The 24627-nt window shown below is 39.8% G+C and overlaps 1 protein-coding gene across 3 annotated transcripts; it reads left to right on the plus strand.

The window, feature by feature from the left end:
• Positions 1-13: 13 nt before the first annotated feature.
• rnft1 (ring finger protein, transmembrane 1) lies at positions 14-24206 on the plus strand. 3 transcript variants are annotated; one of them, XM_069911728.1, is made up of 9 exons: positions 14-101; positions 1302-1777; positions 6206-6282; positions 7156-7256; positions 11047-11200; positions 15308-15466; positions 17770-17835; positions 23711-23812; positions 23911-24206. In XM_069911728.1, the coding sequence occupies exons 1-9, from the start codon at positions 76-78 to the stop codon at positions 24043-24045; spliced, it is 1296 nt and encodes a 431-aa protein (XP_069767829.1). In that variant the 5' UTR covers positions 14-75; the 3' UTR covers positions 24046-24206. The 3 variants fall into 3 exon arrangements, with proteins under 3 accessions (XP_069767829.1, XP_069767830.1, XP_069767828.1); XM_069911727.1 differs by lacking the exon at positions 14-101 and adding an exon at positions 167-274; XM_069911729.1 differs by lacking the exons at positions 14-101; positions 23711-23812; positions 23911-24206 and adding exons at positions 144-274; positions 21886-22141.
• The last annotated feature ends 421 nt before the right edge of the window (positions 24207-24627 follow it).

Consider the following 24627-nt stretch of genomic DNA (forward strand, 5'->3'; position numbering starts at 1 on the left):
TCCGCGGCCGGGAAAATGGCCGCCGGCGGCTGAGGAGGGAGGGAGGGAGGGGGCGAGTGGGCGGCTCGTTCCAGCATGAAACTCCGGCCTCAGGATGACAGGTAATGGACCGAAATCTTTGATCGCAAGAAGCAACTGTCGGCACCTAGTCTTTATTGTGGATTTGGAGTGAATACGAGCTATAAAAATAAACTCAGCGGGGTCGAACAGTGAACTTTATGCAGCGAAGAGAAAGTCACAGAACCCTCGTTTCAGGCTTGAGGCCGACATCAAGGTGCGATCATCTGATGGAAGGTCTCTTCCTTCATCCCTTCACGAAGGGCTCAAGCCCGAAACGTGGGTTCTGTCTCACCTTTTTGGGCGCGGTTTGACCTGAGTTTCTCCAACATTTTTTTAAAAGACCACTTCAATCCGTGTCTGCAGACTGTTTGTGCAAACTTTTGATGTCAAAGGGCCAGGGGAGAGGCTATTCCACATCCTGCACTATGTCGAGCAATCTGCTGTCCTGTGATTATTTGCCTTCAACTTCCTCGGGAAGAACCACGGGTACTTCTCAATCTGTTTCCACCGCCCTCGTAATTATCAGTTTCTATGTTTTCTTCCTCCCCATCTCTTCGAATCTGTTCTCTTGGCACCCTTTTCTTGAAAAGGAAATGCCTCTCCTGACCCTTTTTAAACATCCTTGTCACATCTCTTGTCATTTCTCCAAGGAGAACAATTATTTCTTTGTTCTAATCTTGCACCTGAAATTAACCCCTTCCAGGAATCTTTCGTCAATCTTTCTTAGCGGGGAACTATTACTTGAAGACAAAGAGTCCGCATGCATTGATCTAAAGTACTGCATATACCTTGAGGAGGGGATCAGGCCTGAAATGTTGGTAATATATTTTTACCTCCTATGATGCGATAAGACTTACCAAATTCATCCAGCAGTAGCTTCTTTTTCAAACTACAATCACAACATCTGCAGACTTTTGTGTTACACTACAAATGATTACATTGTCGATGAACTACTTTCCGAATGAAATACAAAAATAGCAGTTGCTGAAATGCGGAGCAAACAATGAGAGAGTGGAGGAGCATCCATGGGTAGAAATGGTCAATCATTGTTTTGGGTCGGGGTTCCTTATTGAAACCTTTTGAATGGCAATCACTATTCTGCTGAATATTTAGGTGACCAATTTAGTAATCTCTCCCTCTTAATAGCAAAATGATTTTGAAGTAACCAACTGTTTTTTTTAAATCTTGTTAATCCCATTGATGAAATTAATTAATGCCATTACTTGATTTTAATTTAATAGGAAACACTCGAGCCAGTACTCTGGAATACTGCACAGGCCTGGAGTCCTGAACAGTCAGTCAGTCAGACCTGAAATGGAGAACGACTTTGTCCCTAGGCACACTGCAATTCGCCAACCACACGTGCATCAGCTCACTGGAACAGCAGGGGAAAGTGCAGCTTCACATCCTGACCTATTTGTTGGGACTCCAGAGAATGTAACACATCCTTTCAAAGAAGTTATTCAAATTCAGATGGATGCAACTGAAGACCACAGCAGGCGACTAGGAGAAGGATCCCAGCATACAAACTCTTCTCATTTACATTCGCATTCTCATGCCAGGACAGAGGGTCTTACAGGAGAAAGGTCTGAACAGGATGGAAGGGAAACCAGCTCAAGCTCAATCTCAGAGCTTCGGTACATCTTTCTCTGGCTTCAGAAGAGTCTGCCATATATTGTCATCATTTGTGCCAAACTGATTTTTCAGCATGCATTAGGTATGAGAAATATTTCCAGAGCATGCTAACTTAAAAAAAAATGAAACCCTTTATTCCTCAGCTCTGTGATTCGAAAGGGGTAAGCACGGTTAGCAATAGTGATTAGTGCAATGCTGTTACAGCGCTAGCGATCAGGACCAGGGTTCATATCTGGCGCTATCTGTAAGGAGTTTGTACATTTTCTCCGTGTTTGCATGGGTTTTCCATGGGTGCTCAGGTTTTCTCCCACCATTCAAAACGGAGGTCATTTGTGTATAATTGGGTGGCATGGGCTCGTGGGCCACAAGGGCCTTTTACCTAGCTGTATGTCTAAAATATTGTCTCACATCTCTTCTGCTGGTAGAATATATGGTGCAGACTTTCACACGATTTCAGAATTTAAAAAATTAAAATAGAGAAGATTTATCATTCTTGGGACTTGCACGTCAATTAGCACTCCACGTTGTGGAATTAAATCTACCATTCCTTTAATTACTTTGGTTCAATTTCAATATTAATCCTAATTCTGACTTAAACTGGTTAACTAATAGACTGTTAGTTCCTTTCTACATTAGTTAGCAGATGAAGGACAACACAAATTGATGTCTCCTGGAGAGAGTCACAATATTTTCTTTAGAAATATATAGTCATCTAGTTTGTATTCTTGTAGTTCCTTTTGGAAGGGGCTATTTTTGATTTATGTCTTGTTTACATTATTGAATCTAAATGGCACTGCTTCAGTTGTATGAAGTTTACATTACAGTCATAGAAAAATTCAAATAAATGGGTAAAATCTACATGTAGAATAACAACACACCTCCTCACCACCATTCAAGGCCTCAAATAGTCCAATTTTCCCTCTATCAATTTCCTCTCCTGCCCTATGTCCAATTATTACCTTTTGTCTGTTGGTTTGTGTTCCTCCCCCTGACCTTTCTTTCTTTCTCCCCAGCCTTTTAATTGAGGCACCTGCCTGCTCTTTACTTGTACCTCGGAGAAAGGCTCGGGCCCGAAACGTTGGTTGTATATCTTTACCTCCTATGGACGCTGCGAGATCTGCTGAATTCCTTCAGATATTCCGTGTTTTCACTACAGTCACAATGTAATTACCAACAGGTATCATTGCTACAATGAGGTCTTGCAGTGGAAGAGAAGTAATTTAAAATGACTCAATATTTTCCCAATATCTTTTCCTGGAGTCCTGTTATTCAGCAGCTTTGCACTTCCTAGAATCTTAGGAGCTGGCTCTAGTTTTTGTGTAACCAGTGTAGGTGCCTACGTCTGGGTAATAATTCTGCCAACATTTACAGATCTTCGCTTTGTTGTAAGGGCCAATATCTACAGAACTGATGGATCATTGTACCAGGGGCCATTAGATTTAAATGAGTTTAGGCTTTTCCTCGCAAGCTTAACAGAAAGAAGTGAGAACATATTTTTGACATGCTAATCAGAAAAGCTGTGGTACAATTCTATGACTTGAGGCATCAATAACGACTGCTCACTTTATTTTTAAAAAAGCGGTAGTGAATTCAGTAATAAAACACGAAAGTCTGCAGACACTGTGGATGAAGTAAAAACACAAACCCAGCAAGTCGAACAGTGCACTTTATGTAGCAAAGATAAAGATACATAATCAATGTTTCGGGCTTGAGCCTTTCATCAAGATATGAAGAAATAAGTGGGGTGGAGAAGAGCGGACTGCAATCAGGGATGCTTCAGCATGGTACTGCTGCCATTACAGTAAAACCGCACTAAAGCAACTAACCCATGCTCCCTTCAGTCACCCTGGATTTACTGGTATTTTAAAAATACATTAAATGTAATGGATTATTAATTGAAGTTATATGGTAGTTAGGAAAATCTGTGCGTGAAGTCAAAGCCAAAACTCGTAATTGAATAGAATCAATCCTACTACCAGCAGAGGTGATGATGCATGTTAAACGCCAATAATCTTAGCTCGAGGACTTTGCACTAATGACTTCTTACTCTACCCTTAAGTGAGACCAAGTGAAAACTTTTGAAAGTCCAAATAAACCACAGCCATTGGTTCCTCCCACCCATCAAAGCAAATGCTAAAATAGTTTCCAAGCAAGATTTTACTTTTGTTAACTTTTTTGAAGAATCCTGTCATGAGCTTTTCAAGCATTCTGCCATTGCATCTTTAACCCTTTGGTCTCCAGCCATTTTTAATCTTTCATCATGTACACTCTGGACATTGTTCATGGGTAAACCTTTAAAGTCCCGAAAATAAGAACACTGAGTTTATGTGCTTGTTGGTAGTCCTGGAAAACCAGGATATGGAGTTCAAGGCATTAATAATGGACTCCAGCATTTTCCCCATGAATAATATCAGACTAACCCAGTGGTTCTCAACCTTTTTTTTCCACTCACATACCACTTTAAGTAATCCCTTTCTAATCAGAGTGCACCAATGGCATAGGAGTAAATAATCTCTCCTTCCTCTTTTAAATAGAAGGTTTATTACTTAACCATCCAATCTGTCATAATTGATCCAGGGTCCAAAGAACGTTGCAAAATGACCACAGATGCACAGTCATTCCTTGGGCTACTTCCAGAACTCTGGGATACAGACTCTTGGCTCCTGGGAATTTTTCTAACCATTAATGTATTAATTTAAACTATTTTCCCATCAACACTCGTTGCCTGTCTCACTAGAGCCTTGGTTCCCTAATATTTTTGGGAGTTTATTAGTGTCTTCCTTTGTGAAGACTGAATAAAAATATTTGTTCTGAGTTCCCCAATATAAATTCTGTTGTTTCTAATTGTCAGGGGGGCGAAATTTGTCTCTGAAAGTTTACAATTTTAAAAAAAAAATTCTCTACAAGCCTGCCTTCAATTTTCCTCTTGATTATTCTCTCATATGCTGCATTCTAAACTGATTCCAGGCAGATTTGGGTTTACTCCTTGGATCAAATTCTATCCCCAAATACCCTTGTTGAGCCTGCCTTCCTATTTTTTGTCTCTAACATACTCTCATTAAATATTTGCCATTACTGATCCACCATACATCTCATAAATAGCATTCCCCAATCTATTTTGGCCAACTCTTGCCTCAAACTGTCCTTTATTTATATTCAGGTTCTTTATTTATATTCAGTGGCCCTGTCTCTGAATCCACTGTCACTTTGTCCTCAAGAAAAATTCCATGGTATGATGGTTGCTCTTCCCCAAGAAGTCTTGAACAACAAAATGCATTTGTGTTACATAATGTCCAGTTTAGGATATTCTATTTTCTCATTGGTTCAACATTTTGGTCCATAAAACCAGAATTAGAATTTATTGTCATGCAACAGTATCACAGTGCAAACATGATATAAATAAACTATATTACAAAATAAATAAAAATTGTACAAGAAACAATCAAAGTGAGGACATACTGAGGTGTAGGTTAATGGGGTGTAATTGGGCAGCACAGACTCGTGGACCGAAATGGCCTGTTACTGTCCTGTTTGTCTAAATTAAATTAAGGTAGTGTCTGTGGTTCATTATTTATTCAGAAATCTAATGACAGAGGGGAAGAAGCTGTCCTTGTGCCACTGAGTATTCATCTTCAGGTTTCTGCACCTTTCTCCCGATGATAATAGAGTGAAGAGGGTCTGGTTGGTGAGGGTCATTGAGGATAGAGGCTGCTTTCTTAAGACATTGCCTTTTGTAGATGTCCTCGATGGAGTGATGTTGCAATCCGAGTTAATGACCCTCTAAACTTTTTTATCCTCATGAATGTTGGCACCTCCATACCAGATAGTGATGCAACCAGACAAAATGCTCTCCACGGTCCACCTGTAGAAGTTTTTGAGAGTCTTCAGTGACATAACAAATCTCCTCAAACTCCTCACAAGGTATAGCCTTCTTTGTGATTGCATCAACGTGGAGGCTCCAAGGACAGATCCTCAGAGATGTTGACACTCAAGAATTTGAGGTTTTTGGCCCTCTCCACTGCTGACCCCTCAATGAAACTCCAGAAATTCCTCCTGTATAATATTATCATTAATTTGACAAGCCCAATTCACCCATAAGAATCTGCCTGCTTGGTGACTTCAATTCATTCATTTTTAAAACAGTTTGTCATTAGCTGCTGGGAATAATAGTATTTGGTAGAAGTAGATGGGTGGGCTTTGGCTGGCCATATTTTTTGTGCCCTCTATGTCGGAATATAAACACAGCAGAGTCCCTGAAACAGTATTGCAATGATGACCTTTTTTTTTAAAGGGCCATTAATTTGAAGAATAAATATTGGACAGGTCACTTGGGAGATTTGCTTTAAATACATCTACTTGAACAGGCAGATAGAGCAGCAGTTTACTGTGATATAAAACTGGGTAATAAACGCATAACTTAGAATGTTTAAGTGACTGAATAATTCAACTGTATTTTCATTTTTTTTTAAATTTTAAGAACAATATTCCATAATTACAACTGTTTTGTTAGGTATTGCAGTTGGTGTTGGACTGTGGACAACTTTCCTTTATGCAAACAAATTAATTATAAATCAAGTATTCATACAGGTAAGTTTCTTTTATATTTAAAACCATTAGGCCCCTTTCCCTTCACTTTGTTTCTGAATTTATTTCTGTCTCACTGGGTTGCAGAATTATCATCTATAGTTATTCATACATGGGTTTTATCCTTAATTCCTGAATGACTCACCAGGTAAATACTTTACACTAAACCTGATAAATATTCAATGTACACACCCTACTGTGGTTTTGAGTTGGTGAATAGAAATAGATCTGGTGAAATTTGGCATGGACCCATGTGCATCTTTAAGAAATAAACCATTTCCTGCTGATTAAAGGTGATATGGAGTGGTCATTTTCAATGGGTGCCACACACACTACACCTCACCCCCACCACAGGGTCGACAAGCACATTTAAAAGTCGAATTTTCACTCGTAATAATTTTTTATGTAGTTAATAGAAGGGGGCACAGTTAGCGCAATTCTGTTACAGCACCAGTGATTGGGGCCCTGGTTTGAATGTGGCACTGTCTGTCAGGTGTTTGTACGTTCTCCCCTTGTCTGTGTGGGTTTTCCCTGGGGAGCTCCCACCATTCAAAGAGTACTAGGGTCGAGGTTCGATTGGGTATAATTGGCTGACACTGCCTCGTGGGTCGTAAGGGCCTGTCACTGTGCTGCACGTCTACATTAGTTACAGAAGAAACCAGAACTTTACTGCTTCACAGAGAAGGGGCCCCATAGACTGAGCAGACTCCGTGGGGTGGGGGGGGGGGGAGAGAAGGTCAAAAAACTGTTGAGAATGGCTGGTCTCGAGTTTGATCTATAGCATGTCCGATTGCTGTATATTTCCTGTGATGACTGATAATATTCTTGAATTGTGCTTATTCAATCTAAATCTGGCAATTCTGCTTTTTTTTTTAGGAGCGCCGCTCTATATTACAGTGTGTCTGGCTGCTTGGATTTCTAACTGCCTCCACCCTGCTCCTCTACGACACTTTCCTGTCTCAGTCACTTTTCTACAGGTATGCTTCATAGAAACCAGAGGGCAAGGGGAGAAAGAGGCTGGATCCATCTTTGAACGTAGTCGATATGAAGCAGTTGGTTTTATTTTGATAGGTTCCATTAAACAGCAATTAACTGGGGAAATATTGAACACTACAGCCCTTTGGTCCATGAAGTGCCAACCCATATATACCTACCAAAAAAAAAGAACCCACCCTAGCCTGTCTAAGATTCTCTTAAATGCCCTTATTGTACCAGCCTACCACCACCCTTGGCAATGCTTTCCAGGCACCCACAATTCTATAAAGAAAAAACATTCCTGGTGTCTCCCCTGAACTTTCTTCCCTTCACTTTGTACAGATGTCCTCTGGTGTTTGCTCATCCCACCCAGGGAAAAAGGTGCTGGGTGTTCACCTTACTTATGCCTCTCATAACGTTGGAGACCTCAATGAAGTTACCTGAACAAGAATTTAAATGTTGCAAGGATAAATATAGCTAGCAATGATTAATGATGGGAGTTCGGGATTAATAAATTAGTTGCAGATGTGGTACAGATTCTACAGACGTGAACTCACCACTTATGATCCCTGTTCCCACAAAATTATTTTGTTTGAAAGTTCAAGATAAATACAATTTCAGATGGTGTTGTAATTAAGCTGGTCAATATCATGACAGACATTTAAATATTTCAATAAAAATAAAATCAGTAAAACCGTACATGAAAAACTAATTCAAATAAAACACATTTTTAAAAAAAGACTAGTTACACCCCTTTCTTCCCCACAAACCTACAATCCCCTTTCAAATAAACCAAGAGACAGTTTCCCAGCACAAGATTTGGGACTTCTCACCAGGATCCTGCTCCACCAGGGCATCAGGGAAATGGCTGAAAGAGGGCAATTAGTGGACAAAAAAAATTGCTAATTATGATAGACAACTTCAAGCTAATTTCAGATTTTCTGTATCAAGTAGGAAGTTGGAGAAAAATTATTTAGTGAATTTAAACACATAATGATTCATCGGACCTAAAAATGTTTTGCCGCTGATTTTTGTTTGTACTCAGCATCTGATGCCTCTCATGTCAGTGTCCAACAATAGTTGGCCAGCATTGATGGATTCCAGTTGTCCTGATACCGCCTTTCCATGGTCACAATGTCCTGGTGAAACCTTTCACCATGTTCGTCGCTTACTGCACCAAAATTAGCAGGGAAGAAGTCCAAATGTGATTACCAAAAATGAATTTTCAATGACACATACTTTATTGTTTTGTATGCTTGAAGTAGACTTTAAAATGACAGAAAATCACAAAAATAGGAGGTATCTAAAAAAGGTATGTGATAGGAAATTGCCTAAAATCCATAAAATACACGTAAAAGTGTTCAGGAAGCAAAATCTTTAGTTTCCAATGTTATCGTTTAGAATTTGTGTGTTTACCAAAATGTGCAGCTGAGTGTACAGAGGTGTGCACAGAGGTGCCAGTGTTTCAGTGTGGAACAGTAAGCATTTCCAGCAAGATCTGAGCAGTGAGATCATTTCTCATTAGTCCTTTTTGTTTTCACTAGCTTTTTTTTCCTCCGTTCATTAATGGGAAGGAGTTGATGTGCAAACCTCCAGGGAATATGTGAGGAAAGAAATGAGCCCAGTGTGGCCCTCATGATCTTTGTCATGTGGCTGCATTGAGCTGTCTGTATGCAAGTACCAGGTGTCACTGATAGGTTCTATCTCTCTCCATTGTGAAGAATGAATGACCTGAGATTTGCTCCTTTAAATTGATCCACAACAGACTTTATCCAAAAGAATGCACTTGATCACAATTCAATTTGACATTGGAGCACTGTTTGAAAAGGGAGTTGCTGGATCTGAGTGGTGTGGTTCTTCAAGCACACTGTCAACATTTTTTGATGGATTGCTTCATAGTCAAACAAGCATCAAGACCTTGCTTAGTTGGTAGTGATAAAGGTCCTTCATCAGATTTTTCACATGCAATCAACATATTGACCACAATGTATGTGGCTATTTCCCTGACCTTGGCAAACAAGATTTTGTTGGGAATGCCTTGAATGACATTCCTAGATATATTTCAAGAGATGCAGGACACAGAATTCTGTGCTGTGAGGACTGTTTCCTGGTACATGCACACATTCACTTATCAACCTGCTGCTGGAAAACAATCAGCACTGTGGAAGATGCTGAATTTTCCCAAAATGAACAGATGTACCAGAGCAAGGTGGTGTCAGTGACCAAGTGCTGCAAACCATTATTGAGGTCCACAACTGTGAGCTAAGGGGTACTCTGAAGCAGGTTGCAGCCACTAAAGATCCAATGGAGAAGGCCACACTTTGGGCAGCCATTCTCAATGTGAGCTATTTGCCCTCCCCCTCCCCCAGGGGCCACAGCACATTTCGGGGGAAACACAGACTGAAATACATTTTGTTCTGTAGTCAGAGGGAGAGAAATATGGAAGAACCCAGCTAAACTTGACTGGTTCACAGGGAAGGGGGCCCATAAATGTTGAGCAGAGTCCTAAGGGGGCCATAGCTAAACAAAAGTTGAGAATGGCTGGTTTAGAGGCCTCCTCCATTGCACTTGGTTCAAAAGTTGTCAATAAAAAAAAAAATGATAATGTTTATATTGAATAACAGGAATAACATCCTGTGACAATATCAACTTGTACATTCTTTTTCAGTTTTCTAGGGAATTTAGTAATTAAAAAAGAACACATTGACCAGGTTATAAATTTAGAAAATTCTTGTATTTGGATTTTAATGAGTGAAAGTTTGAGAGGGAAGGGACGAGGAGAGGCCTAAGAGATTTGGGTCAAATGTCAGCTGACCCTGAGCAAGGTGTTATTTCTCCATAAGGAGATCTTGCACGTCACAGGTTGAAGAGCTGAAGGTCTGGGATTTATTTGAGTACTAAAAGGATTTGGTGCTCATTGAGGTCTCGGTGATCATCTTGAAAATGTATAGCTCATAGTCTGAACTTCAAATGGTGACGGTTCCCCACTGGGGATGTATGAGATATTGGTAGGGAGTGCAATAGGATGGTTGATACATGAAAGAGAAAATGATATGTAGATCAGACACAACTTGTTAACACTGGAGATGATTGGGACAGAAAAACAAGACAAGATTGGGGAATGGAATATTGTAATTTGGATAAAACTGAATACAGTTAAATGTGAGATCCAACTTAACTATGTAGGATATTGGTAGCATTAATAAAACTGCTAAATTTGAAATATCATTTTGCAATGACATTTGTGTAAGCAAGTATGGTAACCAGCCCAGACTTGCTGAATTAATGATCAAGTTCTTTTGCATCACTTTCCATTTAAAAAGCATAGAAACTGTCCCAGGGCACTCTATATCAATAGAATAAAACCGCTGATATTCAGCACCTATGGAGATTGGTAGATACCGGATAAGTGTATGTTTCAGTTGCTTGAGATTGCGTGGTGGGCAAACTAATGGCGAGGTACAGCAATTTTAAATGTGTGTTTTTTACATTTTTTTTTATTACTGGTTGCATGAATTCCAGACACTAGAGGTTTTTACTGTATTAACGTTGGAGGGATGTTGGCCAAGATTGTTGTCAACAGCATCTCTATACTTAGAGGGAACCTAACATGCCATGTAATTCTTAGTTGAAAAAAAAAATCACATGAAACTACAATAACTGAAATGCTGTCTCCCACTTCCATTGGTGATTTAATTGGATTAATTTCTTGCAAGCGACTGAATTTTTTTTTACTACTATTTCAAGAAAGTGGCATTTGAAAATTTAAATATTGCTTCTTTCTTTTTGCAGCTTGATCTTTCTTCATCCCAACATCAATCCTATTGGATTCTGGGATGCTTTGTGGATTGTGGGAACTGCCGACTTCATATTGAAGTTTCTTTCTATGGGATTCAAGTGCCTTATCCTTTTGGTGCCTTTATCACTGATGTCATTCAAATCAAGGGTAAGTTTACTTTGGTCACAGTACGAGTTTGATCAGGAGTGAGGGTCTGGAGGAACGAGAGCAGGTCATGGTAGCAGGGGTTACTGGAGGTTGAAAACTAGACAGCCTCAATATTGATAGCTCCAATTTCCAGTAACACCCTTCCCCCATTCTCTCGCTTTCCTTTGCCTCCCTCCATCTCTCTAGCCCCCTCCCTTCTATGAGCATTTTTCTCACCCCTTTCCCCCCTCCCACTATCACCTCTCATTTTCTTTCCCCTCCTTCATCTGTATCCACCAATATCACTTACTAGCCTGTGCTTCTTTCCCTCCCAGTGGCTGTTTTTCAGCAAACTTCAAGGAGGGCTCTGGCCTGAAACAATGGTTTTCAGCTCTTGGATCACTCTTAATTAGAGGCATTATTCTCAGGGACAGAATCATGTTTCCTTGTCATTTTTTTTTCTCTGACTGCTATGATTCTTTGAAATTTTTAATCGAAAGAGGTGGAGTCATTGGCGATTTAAACAGCAATGGAGTTGGGTATGGAGATGGCGACAGAGCGGGAAAGTGATGTCTATGGCGCAAATTGTGTGGGCTTATGACAGGGATGGCTACTTGAACTTAGCTGCAGTCTGCCACATAAAGATGTGAAGCACAAATGTCTGCAGAAACTGTGATTGTATAAACAATGAAGGAACTCAGCAGGTCTCACAGTGTCCATAGGAGGTAAAGATACATGTATATTACTGACATATTGAGCCTGAGCCTTTCTCAGGGGCACAGGCCCAAAATATATATATATATAAGTACTGTATCTTTACCTCCTGTGAATGCTGTGAGACCTGTCGAGTTCCTCTAGCATTTCTCTGTTTTTACTTTATGCCATTTAAGAATTAGTGTGTCATCTCCCATCTGTGGATCTTTACCTTTGCTTAAAAGAATCCTGTGACTTCACAATGCAAGCAATCAAACTTAAATTTATTCATAATTCTTATGTCATGACTGATGATGAAGAATAGAGGGTGATCCCAAGACTGAAATGATCACACCAGAGTTATAACCATGCTTCCCAAAGACTTTGTCAGCTTATTTGTGTCATTGTTTATGCTGCAGCTGAGCCTGATATTTATGTTCCACTGTTTAGCTGTAACATTCAAGAATGAGAAATTCATTTGGCAACCTCTGACATGTGACAATTTAGAGAGTAGTTGGCTTTTAAGTATTTCCAACTATGTACAGGTAACTTGGTGTGAGAAAATCTATTTAAATATAATCCAGTTTATAATAGTTTATAAAATATTCTATCGTGTCCTTAAATTCAGAGCGTGAACGAAATAAACTTCAAGGGCCTTTCATTGCTATGGTTGGATGATGTTTTCGGTATCAAGGTTTTCAAATCAGGAAAATGTCTGGTTTAGCTTAAGTCGAGTATTTCTTAAGTTATCACAAAAGTTTTAACAATTCCTGCACTGCTCGGATTATTTTTGATTGCTGCTTTAGAACGACAACAATTCATGTGGACACTGTTGTCATGGATACGCTCCACATTCTGAACTTTTTAAGAACACTTTGCTGCTAGTTTCGGCAGTTGTTCACTGTAAATGTGCTGCAATGGAGCCACCAAATATTTTGGAATTGGTTATTTAGTGGATGACATGCAAGAACCATTAATTTTGTGTGTAAATGTTCAGTTCTGCCATCAGATTCCTCAATGATCAATGAACCACAGACACTGCCTTACTTTGTCTTTTTCTTGTGCTATTTTGATTTATTTTGTCAGGTGATTTATAGGAATGTTTGCACTGTGACGCTGCCAGAAAACAACAAATTTCATGACGTGAAATTCTGATTCTATTATTGCTAGAACTATTCTCTGCCCCTTTTCCCTTTCCTTGGCAGCTAGCGGTTCAAACTTGTTGCATTTGCCCACAAATCATCTCAATGATTTCCATTAGCTTACTGTTTCACCTCATGGGGTGAGAGAACCTTTTCGGAATGAACTCTGATGCTCTTACATTGAACTCTTCTGAAGCATAACTGGTCAGCTTCCATGGTTTTGGAGGTCATCTAAAGCTGCATGCCCATCTCTCAACTCGCTTATTTATAACCTTTGACCCACTGGTCTGCATTTCTTCCCAGTGAAGAAATGCCAGATTTACAATCTCTTCAATTTTGTAGTGCAAGCTGAATACCCCTTATCCAAAATGCCTGGTACCAGAAGTGTTTTGGATTTTGGAACACCGTTTAAAATGCATGCATTTTCATTACAATACAGATAGTTACATCTGCATCTACCCTCTATAATGCCCTATTTACATCCTCGACATCCCATTCTCCAATTGGGATTTCTGAACTCCATTACATATTTACCAGATGATAAAAGTTTCAGGTTTTGGATCATTTTGGATTTCAGGTATTTGGTAAGGGGTATTCAACCTGTACTACTCTCAATCTAATAATTCTTTGAACATCTGTTATTAAATCTTGCACCATATCTTCAGCTAACAAAGTCCTGAGCTCTCAAATTCCATTTACTAATTTCCTATCTCATTCTTCAATGCCTCCTAAAATTCTTCAACCAAACGTTTGGTTTTCTGGTCTTGCATATCCTGTAGAACTCTAATCAAATCTTGTTTATAACACATGTTAAATGCCTTGGGGTATTTTAATATACAAAAGGTACCGTGTAAATGCAAGTTGTTATATAGCATGTTATTGGTTGTGAGTGAAACTGCCTTATTTTGGAGATTTCTTTGTACAGCTTAGTCAAGTTGTGCTGCACGATTTTCTTTATCTTAATGCATAGTACTAAACAAAAGGCAGCAGGAAGATCCACACTCAGGCTCGCCTGACCCAGACTGTTTTACTTTGCAACTAATTTTGGGGAAAATCAGCCAGTAATTGTATACTTGATCTTTATCCACTAATCACACATAAACCCATGGTCAAGTAACCTGCCAGTGCCTGTTGGTTAATGCCTTGTCAGCTCTGAAATACTGCCAGTATCTCTGTACATTCTTGTTGAAAAATATGCAGCTATTCAAATGAAGACTTGCATCATTTCAGAAATTTAAATAGGATACTCAAATATTTAAACTCTCAAGGCAGTTCGTAAAGTCCTAATGCGTCAACCATACCCAGAACAGATCCAGAGTGTACATTATCTTGATTATAGTCTATGAGTGGCAGGAAGTTCCTCCTGTAAAAACCCCTTTTATTTATTTATTGGTTGATCAGGAATTTGGAATTGGGGAATGATCCTGGAATATCTCAGATGTCTTGATTAAATGATAACTCAAATGAAGCTTGATAGAAATGGTTAATAAACCTTAACCCATTCATCTAAAATTGGTTAACAATTTATGAAATTAGTTTCCTGTCGAACATTTATTGCCACTAATACTACAGTTGGCTGCCTCTGAACTTCAAATAACGTAGAAACCTTCAGTCCAACTTGCCCACGCCAACCAAAATTTCCCACCTGCCTTCGTTTTCCCCATATCCCTCTAACCCCATCTTATCCATTGAAAAATTGAAAGATACCTGCCTCAACTATTACCTCTACCAGCTACTCACCACCTTTAAGTTACCCTCAGGATGCTGTTCAATCTCTCCACCTTAAACCAATGTCCTCTGGTTACATATTTCCCCATGTCCATCATTACTAGTTGTAAACAATGTTCAATATCATGTACAGTTCCAAAAAATTAATTATTGGATACTTCCGAGCCACACAAAGTAACTGAGGGACAGACTTCACCCTGCAGCTATGTCTGGCCTTGAAGGACTATTGCAGCTTCTGTCATAACAAAGGAATAAATAATATAGCAGGCAAGAAGCAGTCTGTATTGCTGCATTATAATGTTGTTTCATCCATTTTACAGTGTGCAAAATGCTGGGTAATCTGTTTATGTATAAATGTTGCACATTGTTTTTTCTTGTAAGTATTTCTTACAAGATATGTTAAGAAGCAGCTTGTTTACACTTTAGAATGGCAGATGTTAGTGCTATTTGATTACTTTGATTTAGTAATAAGTTTATAAAGTCTTCCACACCAATTCAGAAACATAGCACAGAGAATTATGATGGTATTGGAAGTTGTTTTTTAAATTTTACCTTCTTTTAAAAGGGTCAGTGGTACATGGTCATCGAAGAAGTAAATCAGTTTCACCGCTTGCTTGTGCCCACGCCTGTTTGGTCTTGGTATTTGATTGGCAATAATGAATCGGATGGCTCTATGATCTGGAGTTTAGGTATTCTGCTAAGTTTGTTCTACCTCATACTCAAGGTAAGAGTAAAATGTTTACCTATATTTTAAAGGGAAGGTCAACACAAAGCAAGTTTTGAATCAAAATATTATAATTTTAAAGCATCTCAAAATTAAAAAAAATTTCTAGAATGATTAAGGTAAATACCAATTTAACCTCTTTTTAAAAATTGATTTGAAGGGGTGTCACGTTGATCAAGTCCCTGTAGTTTTCCGAAAGAATTACAGGATTTTAAACATTTTCCATTTTTTACTACTTCTGGATGATTTCAGCAAAATGAAATCCCTGTTCACATATTAGAAATATGACAGCCTATTAGGGTAAAATCCTTAATACATTATACTATGATTTTCTAAATGCCCTGTTGCTATTTCCTTAATAGATTCCACCATGTTCCCGACAATCAATAAATATCTGCTCCCTGTCAAACTCCTCTACTTTTTTTTTTACCATTTTAATTTCTAAGTTTAAGATCTTTCAGATGCTGGTCTCAAACTTGATGTGAAATTCCAACACGAACACTTTCTGAAAGAATCTTTTTCCATCACATCATTTATTCTAGCTTTGTTACATGTAACTCAAGATATTTTGTTTCCTGAATTTCCTCTTTGAATTTGACCTCCACGCTTCCTTTGCCAATTTGATTTGCCCAATCTATGTGATGCAATCTGAAAGCCACCCACAATGGTTTATGCTTTGAATTGCAGTATAGCTCCTGTTAGCATATCTACTCCTACCAGTATCTCTTACCTCTGTCCAAGTTGATTCTACATCGCAAGTACAAACCGCAAATTCTGGAGATACTCAGTGAGTCAGGCAGCAAGTTTGGCTAGAGAATGATAGAAACGTTAATAAACCTTAACCCATTCATCTAAAATTGGTTAACAATTTATGAAATTAGTTTCCTGTCGAACATTTATTGCCACTAATACTACAGTTGGCTGCCTCTGAACTTCAAATAACGTAGAAACCTTCGGTCCAACTTGCCCACACCAACCAAAATTTCCCACCTGCCTTCGTTTGCCCCATATCCCTCTAATCCCATCTTATCCATTGAAAAATTGAAAGATACCTGCCTCAACCTTGAAGTTACCCTCAGGATGCTGTTCAATCTCTCCACCTTACACCAATGTCCTCTGGTTACATTGACCCCCTCATTAGAAAAGTGTGCTTTAAATTGTGAAAGGATTGGAAAAAATACACCAAAGCTGTTTCTACAAAATCATCCAAATTCATCAGATTCAGTAAATGAAAAGTTTTAAAAAAAAGCAAAGACTGGAAATCTAAAATAAAAACAGAAATGCAGGAAATATTGAGCTGGCCAAGGTGCTATGGGAAAGGAAACAAAGTTAACGTTTCAGGCTGGAAACTCCTCGTCAGAACTAATTATTAACGGAGAAATTAATCTTCAAGTTCTGAAACTCCAGATATTTAGAATATTCAGTGTCCAGCCTTGACCACCCTGAAACTCTCTCTGTAAGAGCTCAAATTATTGTTTATTCTTAGTTATGCTCTTGTTATAAATTGTTTTATTTTTGTCTTTTTACTATATTCCCCACTTTTCAAGAATAGGTGTATTCTTGTGTATCTATCGCTTCTGCTCCTTTCCCAAGAACTTGAAGCAATCTACTTTTTCCACTCTAGCACCATTGTGGTCTCTCCTCCCTCTCCCAAAGTCTAAGGTCATATCCTTCATCTTAATGACGTTGAGATACAGGATGTTATCTTGGCTTTTCAAGCTTTCTAATATTCTGTCTCATCGTTAAACCTGAAACTGGTGTCATCAGCAAATGTAAAGATGGATTTGGATCAGTATTTGTACATTACACAACTATGAATGTAGTTATTAGACCAGTTAGACTTCTTGTGGAAGAACCTCCCATTATTCTAGGTACAATGTAACAAATGTAAATTTAATCAAAGCAGATAAAATGTGCAATTTTTCTCGGGAGACAAAAATCAAAAACAAAATAACGCAGCAATATTGTAGTGTTTCAGACAGCATTAACAGAGTAGTGTCATTTTGTTCGTGTGAAACTGTTCACATAGCAGAGCAGCAATTAGGATGACAGCTCTGGTGACAAAATGACACATTCTCAGCATTGTCTGCGTACAGTCAGAAGAGAAGATTTATTGTGTTGCCACCGGTCTTGTTTTTAAGCACAAAGTGTGTCTGATTCTATGACTTAGTAACTGCCATTTCAGCTCCATCACCACCACCCCAGCTCTCAGTGCACCTGAAATATTGCCACACACGTCTAAGGTGAGATGGGGGTAGGAAGAAAGAAAGAAATACTTGTGTCTTTTGTGTTTTGATCCTCAGCTCCTTGGAATCTATGGTCGGTGGGGTAATTTCAGGAAAGCTCTGTGGCGTTTCTTCCATAAACAGGTAAGGAAATATGGTTTTGTAACTCCAGGATGGAGCACTGTCTCATATCCCCAACGGGGTAGATTTCAGACAGTGACCAGAGCCATTAAAATGTGGGTCAGCTACCATCTTATGGCCACTTTGCGAACTGCAGGCAGTCTTATTGAAAATGTCAAAAATCAAAGCAGGTGAGAACCTAGATTTAAATTCCTCCAGTTTTCATTTTTACAGACATTCCCTTTTAGAGGAACGTGAATCTGTAGAATTATTGCCGATTGAAGCAGTGAATGCGACCTCAGTAAATATTGGATAGATTTTTACATAATAGGGGAATTAAAGGATATGGGGAAAAGACAGGTAGATGGAGATAAGCCCATCATAAGATCAGCCATGATCATATTTGAATGGCAGAGCAGGCTGGATGGCCAATTTCTGCTCCTATTTCTTATGTTTGTGCATCTCGAAATCTACAAAACTAAACCCATTCTGTTTCAATTGGATCAAGGTTCAGGTTACTAACCCAGACACTGGACCCATTTCATTCGCCTATGAAAGAAGCTGTTCCAGACGATGCTATAGCCTTGTCCTTTCACTCCGTCCTGACCCATCTGGAGAACGACGCCTCATACGCCAGGCTGGTGTTCATAGTCTTCAGCTCGACATTTAATACAATCATTCCCAGAGGCTGGTGGAGGTGTCCTCACTGCGACTCAGCACTCCTCTCTGTTACAGGATTCTGGACTTCCTAATGGAAAGACCAGTCGGTCTGGGTCAGTAGCAGAACTTTTGAGGACTGCCACGCCGAGCTCCTAAGGGGTGCTGACCCAGAACTACACCACCAGATCTAGCCCCAACAGTGTCATTGAGTTTGCAGATGACTCAACAGTAGGTGGTCTCAACCACAACGGTGAGTTGCATTACAGAGAAGAGGTGGAAAATCTCGTGATTTGGTGAGAGAATAACAACCTGAGTCTCATGTGGACAAGACAAAAATGATCATGGTTTTCAGGAGGACCAGGAATGACAACAACAGTCATCGAGAGAGTGGAGAGCACCAAGTTACTGGGAGTTCACTTAACTCGTGACCAATCGTGGACACTCAACATCTCCTCACTTGTCAGGTAGGTACATCAGTACCTGCACCTCCTGAGAAGGCTGAAGGGTGCGAGGCCACCGACCTCTATCATGTCAACATTCTACAGGAGTTCTCTCGAGTGTCCTGGCAGGCTACATCACAATGCAGAGAAATGGATCAGAGGTCAATCAACAGGACCATGTGAGTGGCAGAGACGATCACTGGAAGTCTCCCTCCCTCTTCCCCGCACCCCCCTCCCCCTCACTGATGGGATCGTTGTCTGAAGAGGGTGTGCAAAGTTATTGAGGGCCCACTTCCACCTTGCACACAACATCTTTCAGCTGCTCCTGACGGGGAAGAGATGCCAGGGGTATCAGCGCCACCAGGCTGAGGAACTTCCCACGGGCAGTGAGAATGCTGAGCCACCAAAGAAACTGCTCACATTCACTATCCAAGAATCTCTTATTTACAAAATAATTATTTATTTGTGTATCTGAATACGTGATGTGCAAATATATCATTTGTATGTGTGTTATGTCTGGTGGTGTGTCTGCGAGTTTTTCACCGAGGACCGGAGAACGCTGTTTCATCGGATTGTATTTGTGCAGTCAGATGACAGTAAACTTGACTGAATCGCAAGGATGTTTACCTATTAATTCTGTGGTGCCTTTAAACAAGAGGCCACTACCCTACCATCTTGCACAGGGCTACATGTATCTTTTTTTTTCCAAATCTTATCCGATTCTCATTTAAATGCCATGACTGAAAGCATTTCCACTAATCCCCATGGCAGGGCATTAAAGATTCTAAACAGTTACTGTATTTTCTTTTTCATTTTTTGGATCTGGTATCATTTTGTTTCTTTTTCTAATCACCTTCATCCTTTTGTGGGGGAAATCAGGAAGAGGTCACGTTAAATAAGTGGTTAACCATTTAAGACCAACAAGGGATGTTTATTTCTCAGAAGAATTTAGAACTCTTCCTCAAGCAGATGTTAAATACTGTTACCTGTACATTCTTGAAAAGCAAGAGGGTAATGGTTACCAGGAGTGTACAGAAATGCTTTGCAAGAACCAGTCACAGAACAGCACAGCTACAGGTTTTTGGGTCCCTTGTGTCTGCATGAACAGGACGCCTCTTGAACACTACCACTGCTGAGCACTGTTTGGTTAAAAAATCTTTCCTCTCACTATAAATCAGCCATTCTCAATCCTTTTTTGGCTATGTCCCCTGAGGACTACAAATGTTTCTGGGCCCCCTTCTCTGTGAAGCAGTCAAGTTTAGTTGGTTTCTTCTCTCCTACCCCTTGTACACATTAGGCCCCACCTTATTAAAAATATCAGTCTGTGACCCCCACCCCCCAGCTCTCCAATGTGTTGCAGCCCCCAGAGGTAGCTGTATGGCCCCCGATGAGGATGGCTGCTAGAAATGCACCTTCTCTGGTGGACTGTTTACGTTGGAAAAAGTTTCTGACTGTCTCGCCCTTCTCAGTGCCTCTAAAAAAAGTAAAATTTTAACATCTAAAATAAAATTTAGCCTGTGCCACCCAATTGCATCCAGTTAACCAAACAACCCGCAGTATGTTATGAAAAGTGGTAGGAAACCTGAGCCCATGGGGAAAACACACAAAATCCTTAGTGTGGGATTCGATTCCTGCGCTGTAATGGCGTGGCACTAACTGCTACACTAACCGAGGTCTCATCTCAGCTTCCAGACAGATCAAACCAAGTTTGTCCAACCTCTCCTCATGGTTCATCTTCTAATCTAGACAGCATTCTGGTAAACTTATTTGTACCCTTTCCAAAGCCTCTGTACCCTTCCTATAATGGAGACCAGAATCACATGCATACTCCCAAGTGCAGCGTAACCAAGGTATTGTAAAGCTGCAGTATGACTTCCTACAATACTGTGCCCCAACCAATGAAGGCAAGCATGCCACAGCCTTCTTTACCATCTTAACTACTTCTGTGGCTGCTTTCAGGGAGGCATTCACCTGGACCTCTCTGCACATCATTGCTTTTAAGAGACCTTGCATTAACTGTATACTATCCCCCAACATTTGATGTATTCCAACACATCACATGAATTTATTGAATGAAACAAGGAGTCTTATGGTCTCCTAATTTATGTTTTTGTTTTTATTGTTTCTCTCACTACGTCCATACCACGAGTTCAAATACCATCGTCACCACTCCTCCAAGGAAAGTAATCCAACTTCTAAAGTTCCTGATCCTTGGAACTATACAAGTAACAGTTTGTAATGTGAACACAAGACTTCTATTCTGGTCAAAGGTTAATTGTGACTTTAGCCCCTTCAGTCACTGCCCCTTTTTATACAACCCAGGAGACTATGTACATTTTAAACTGTTTTCTCAACCTTCTCTGCCCCTTTTAATGACTTGTGCATCCATCCTCAATATGTTACTGTGGCCATTGTAGAACCTTGCTTGTTCTTCCCACCAAAATGTAACACTGTAAAAACCCCAGTATCTGGAATTCAAGCAACCGGCAAAATATTGAGGGAAATAAAAATAAGAACAGCAGGCAAACAATAGGCAAGTTTAAAATTGTAAATGTTCTCGAAGTAACACAAACCTTTGGTGAAGATGGGAGCAAATATTCAGCCAGCGGAGGGGAGGGCCTTGGTCAAGCTTTGCTTGCAGCAGCTGTTAGAATAAATTGTGTGAAACAGCAATGCTGCTCACCGTTGGGGGGACTCTCTTAAAGTGTCTTCTTATCCTTGCTTCGTACGAGTCACGCAGGTCTGAGGCTTTATCTGTAAATTTGGAGGAGGGGGGATTAATTATCTTTAATGCTATTGTTTATCTTTCGGGTGGCTCTGTGGAGGGGGAGGAACCTGCAGATGCAGCGATGGTTAAATGTTTTCAAAGAATGTGACAAAGTAAAATGCTTTAAGGTATATATATTCGAGCAAATGAAGTTTGTTCAGTTTAAGTCTAGTATTTTTGACTTTTAAAACTCTTTTCTTAATTCAGGTGTATTGGTTAGGCATCTGGCATCTACCAATCCCCATAGCAGCTGGATACTAGGAGCTTTACTGTATTTACCTTGTTAAATTTCACCTGCCAGCTGTCTGCTCGTTCCATCAGCCCACGTGCAGCATCAGGAGTACAGAAATTGGCACGCTGACAGTGATGCCAAACAAGGCCAATCCCGTTTGCCTGCATTCCTTTACTTTCCTGTCCAAAATGCCTTCTGAACATTGTATTTGCCTTGGCAACTCCTTTAAAGGTGAGAGGAGGAAATTTAAATAATGCCCTCCAGATTTAGATACACCCACCCTAGAAACAAGTCGCTAACCTATGCTCATAATTTTAACAACCTCTGCAAGCAACTGTTACCTACATACATCTAAACATGCTGTTTGGGTGGAACTGAAGAACGGGAAAGGTATGACCTCACTCATGGGGTTGAATTATAGAAGCCATGAGGATTGGAGGAGCAAATTTGTAGAAACACAGCAGACAGCTGCAGTTGTGATAGTAGGAGATGTTAACTTTTCACATATTGGCTGGATCTTCCATATTGTAAAAGGGCTGGATGGCTTGGTGTTTGTCATATATGTTCAGGAATGTTTTCCAAATCAGTATGTAGAAGAACCTACTAGAGAGTGCAATATTGGATCTCCTACTGGAGAACAAGACAGGACAGGTGACAGAACATTTTGGATCCAGTGATCATAATGCCACAGGCCTTTGACAAGGTCCCGCATGGGAAGTTAGTCATGAAGTTTCAGATGCCAGGTATTCATGGTAAAGTAGAAATCTGGATTCGACTGGCTGGACGGGAGAAGCCAGAGAGCAGTGGTGGAAGATGCTTCTCAGATTGGAGGCCTGTGACTAGTATGTGCCTCAGGATCGGTACTGGGACCATTGTTGTTTGTTATCAATGATCTGGATGATAATGTGGTAAATTGGATCAGCAAGTTTGCAGGTGACACTAAGATTAGACGTGTTGTGGACAGCGAAGAAGGTTTGCAAAGCTTGCAGAGGGATCTGGATCAGCTGGAAAAATGGCAGATGGAATTTAATGCAGACATGTGAGATGCTACATTTTGGAAGGACAAATCAAGGAAGTACCCATTAAATAGTAAGGTATTGAAGTGCTGTAGAACTGGGAATACAGATATATAATTCCCTGAAAGTGGTGTCACAGGTGGATAGAGAGAGAGCTTTTGGCATATTGGCCTTTATAAATCAAAGTATTCAGTATAGGAGTTGGGATGTGATGGTAAAATTATTCAAGACATTGGTGAGGTCAAATTCAGAGTATTATGTGCAGTTTTGGTCTTAACTACAGGAAAGTGTGCAGAGAAGATTTACTAGGATGTTGCCCAGACTTGAGGAAATGAGTCACAGGAAAGATTAAACTGTTTAGGACTTTATTGTCTGGAGCATAAAATGAGGGGAGATTTGAATAGAGGTATTTAAAATTATGAGGGGTCTAGACTGAGTAAATGTAGGTCGGCTTTTTCCACTGAGGGGAGGTGAGGTACAAACCAGAGGACATGGGTTAAGGGTGAAAAAGGAAAGGTTAAGAGGGAATATTAGGGGGAACCTCTTTACACAGGGAGTGGTGGGAGTGAGGAAAAAATTGCCAGATGAATGGTGAATGTGGGCTCAATTTTAACTTTTAAGAACAATTTGGACAGGTCCATGGATTGTTGGGCTATGGTCAGGGTGCAGGTCAGTGGGATTAGGGAGAATAATTGTTCGGCCTGTTTCTGTGCTGTATTGTTCTGTGGCCGATAAACATTTCAATACCAAAAGGAAGCATTAACTAAATCATCTTCTTTTGAAGCATTATGGGATGGCTGCAACCAAGCACCAGTGCAGCGATGCAGGAGATGTTTGCCCCATCTGCCAAACAGAATTCAAAGAACCTATTCTCCTCATTTGTCAGGTAAATGTCTGAACAGGGGGATGGGGGGCACTTAAAAATTGAGGGATGAGTTGTCTCAACAGTCTCTGAACACTTCCTTTTTTATTTAAATCTTGCAGCATATATTCTGCGAGGAGTGTATTTCACTCTGGTTTAATCAAGAAAAAACTTGCCCCCTCTGCCGGACTGTCATCTTAGATCACGTTCAGCCCTGGCAAGATGGAGCAACTTCAACCCACCTCCAGTTTTATTAACCTGTTGATTGGGTCCAGCCATCAGAACTCAGCTACATGTGCAACCAAAATTTACTAATTCTCTGGAAGACTTTTAAAAATATTTTGGTAATAAACAGTAATAGAAAAATGCTTTATTTTGTAAATGGATATTATTAAAATGGGAATATTGTTTGCTAAAACTTGCAATTTCAATGTATTCTTTAATATTACGGTACCTTGTGTCTACCTGGAAATACTAAATTGCATTTTGGCTGCAGATATCATCTGTAGCTGCCACATCAGCCTATGGATGCAGATGTCAAGTATTTCTGAAATTCATGGAAAATTTGTGAACAATTTTCCATTTATCCCAAAGTCATGCTTTTATAGTGGTTTATTGTGCCTGTAAACTTCTGTTACATTTTTGGATAAATTCCAAATTAATCAAGGCTCATTAGAAATGCAAGATCAGTAAGCTCATTCAGATAGCATTGGAATCTAATGAGGTTTTCCAAGTCTCTCTCAGTTCATTTTATGCAGTAATTATTAAGTGGGCTGGCGTTATTTTAGCAAATCCATTTGAATGACAGTGTTAGTATGATTTTTATTCGAGGAACTGGG

The sequence above is a fragment of the Narcine bancroftii genome, chromosome 14 (genome assembly GCF_036971445.1).
Source record: "Narcine bancroftii isolate sNarBan1 chromosome 14, sNarBan1.hap1, whole genome shotgun sequence".
Lineage (NCBI taxonomy): Eukaryota > Metazoa > Chordata > Chondrichthyes > Torpediniformes > Narcinidae > Narcine > Narcine bancroftii.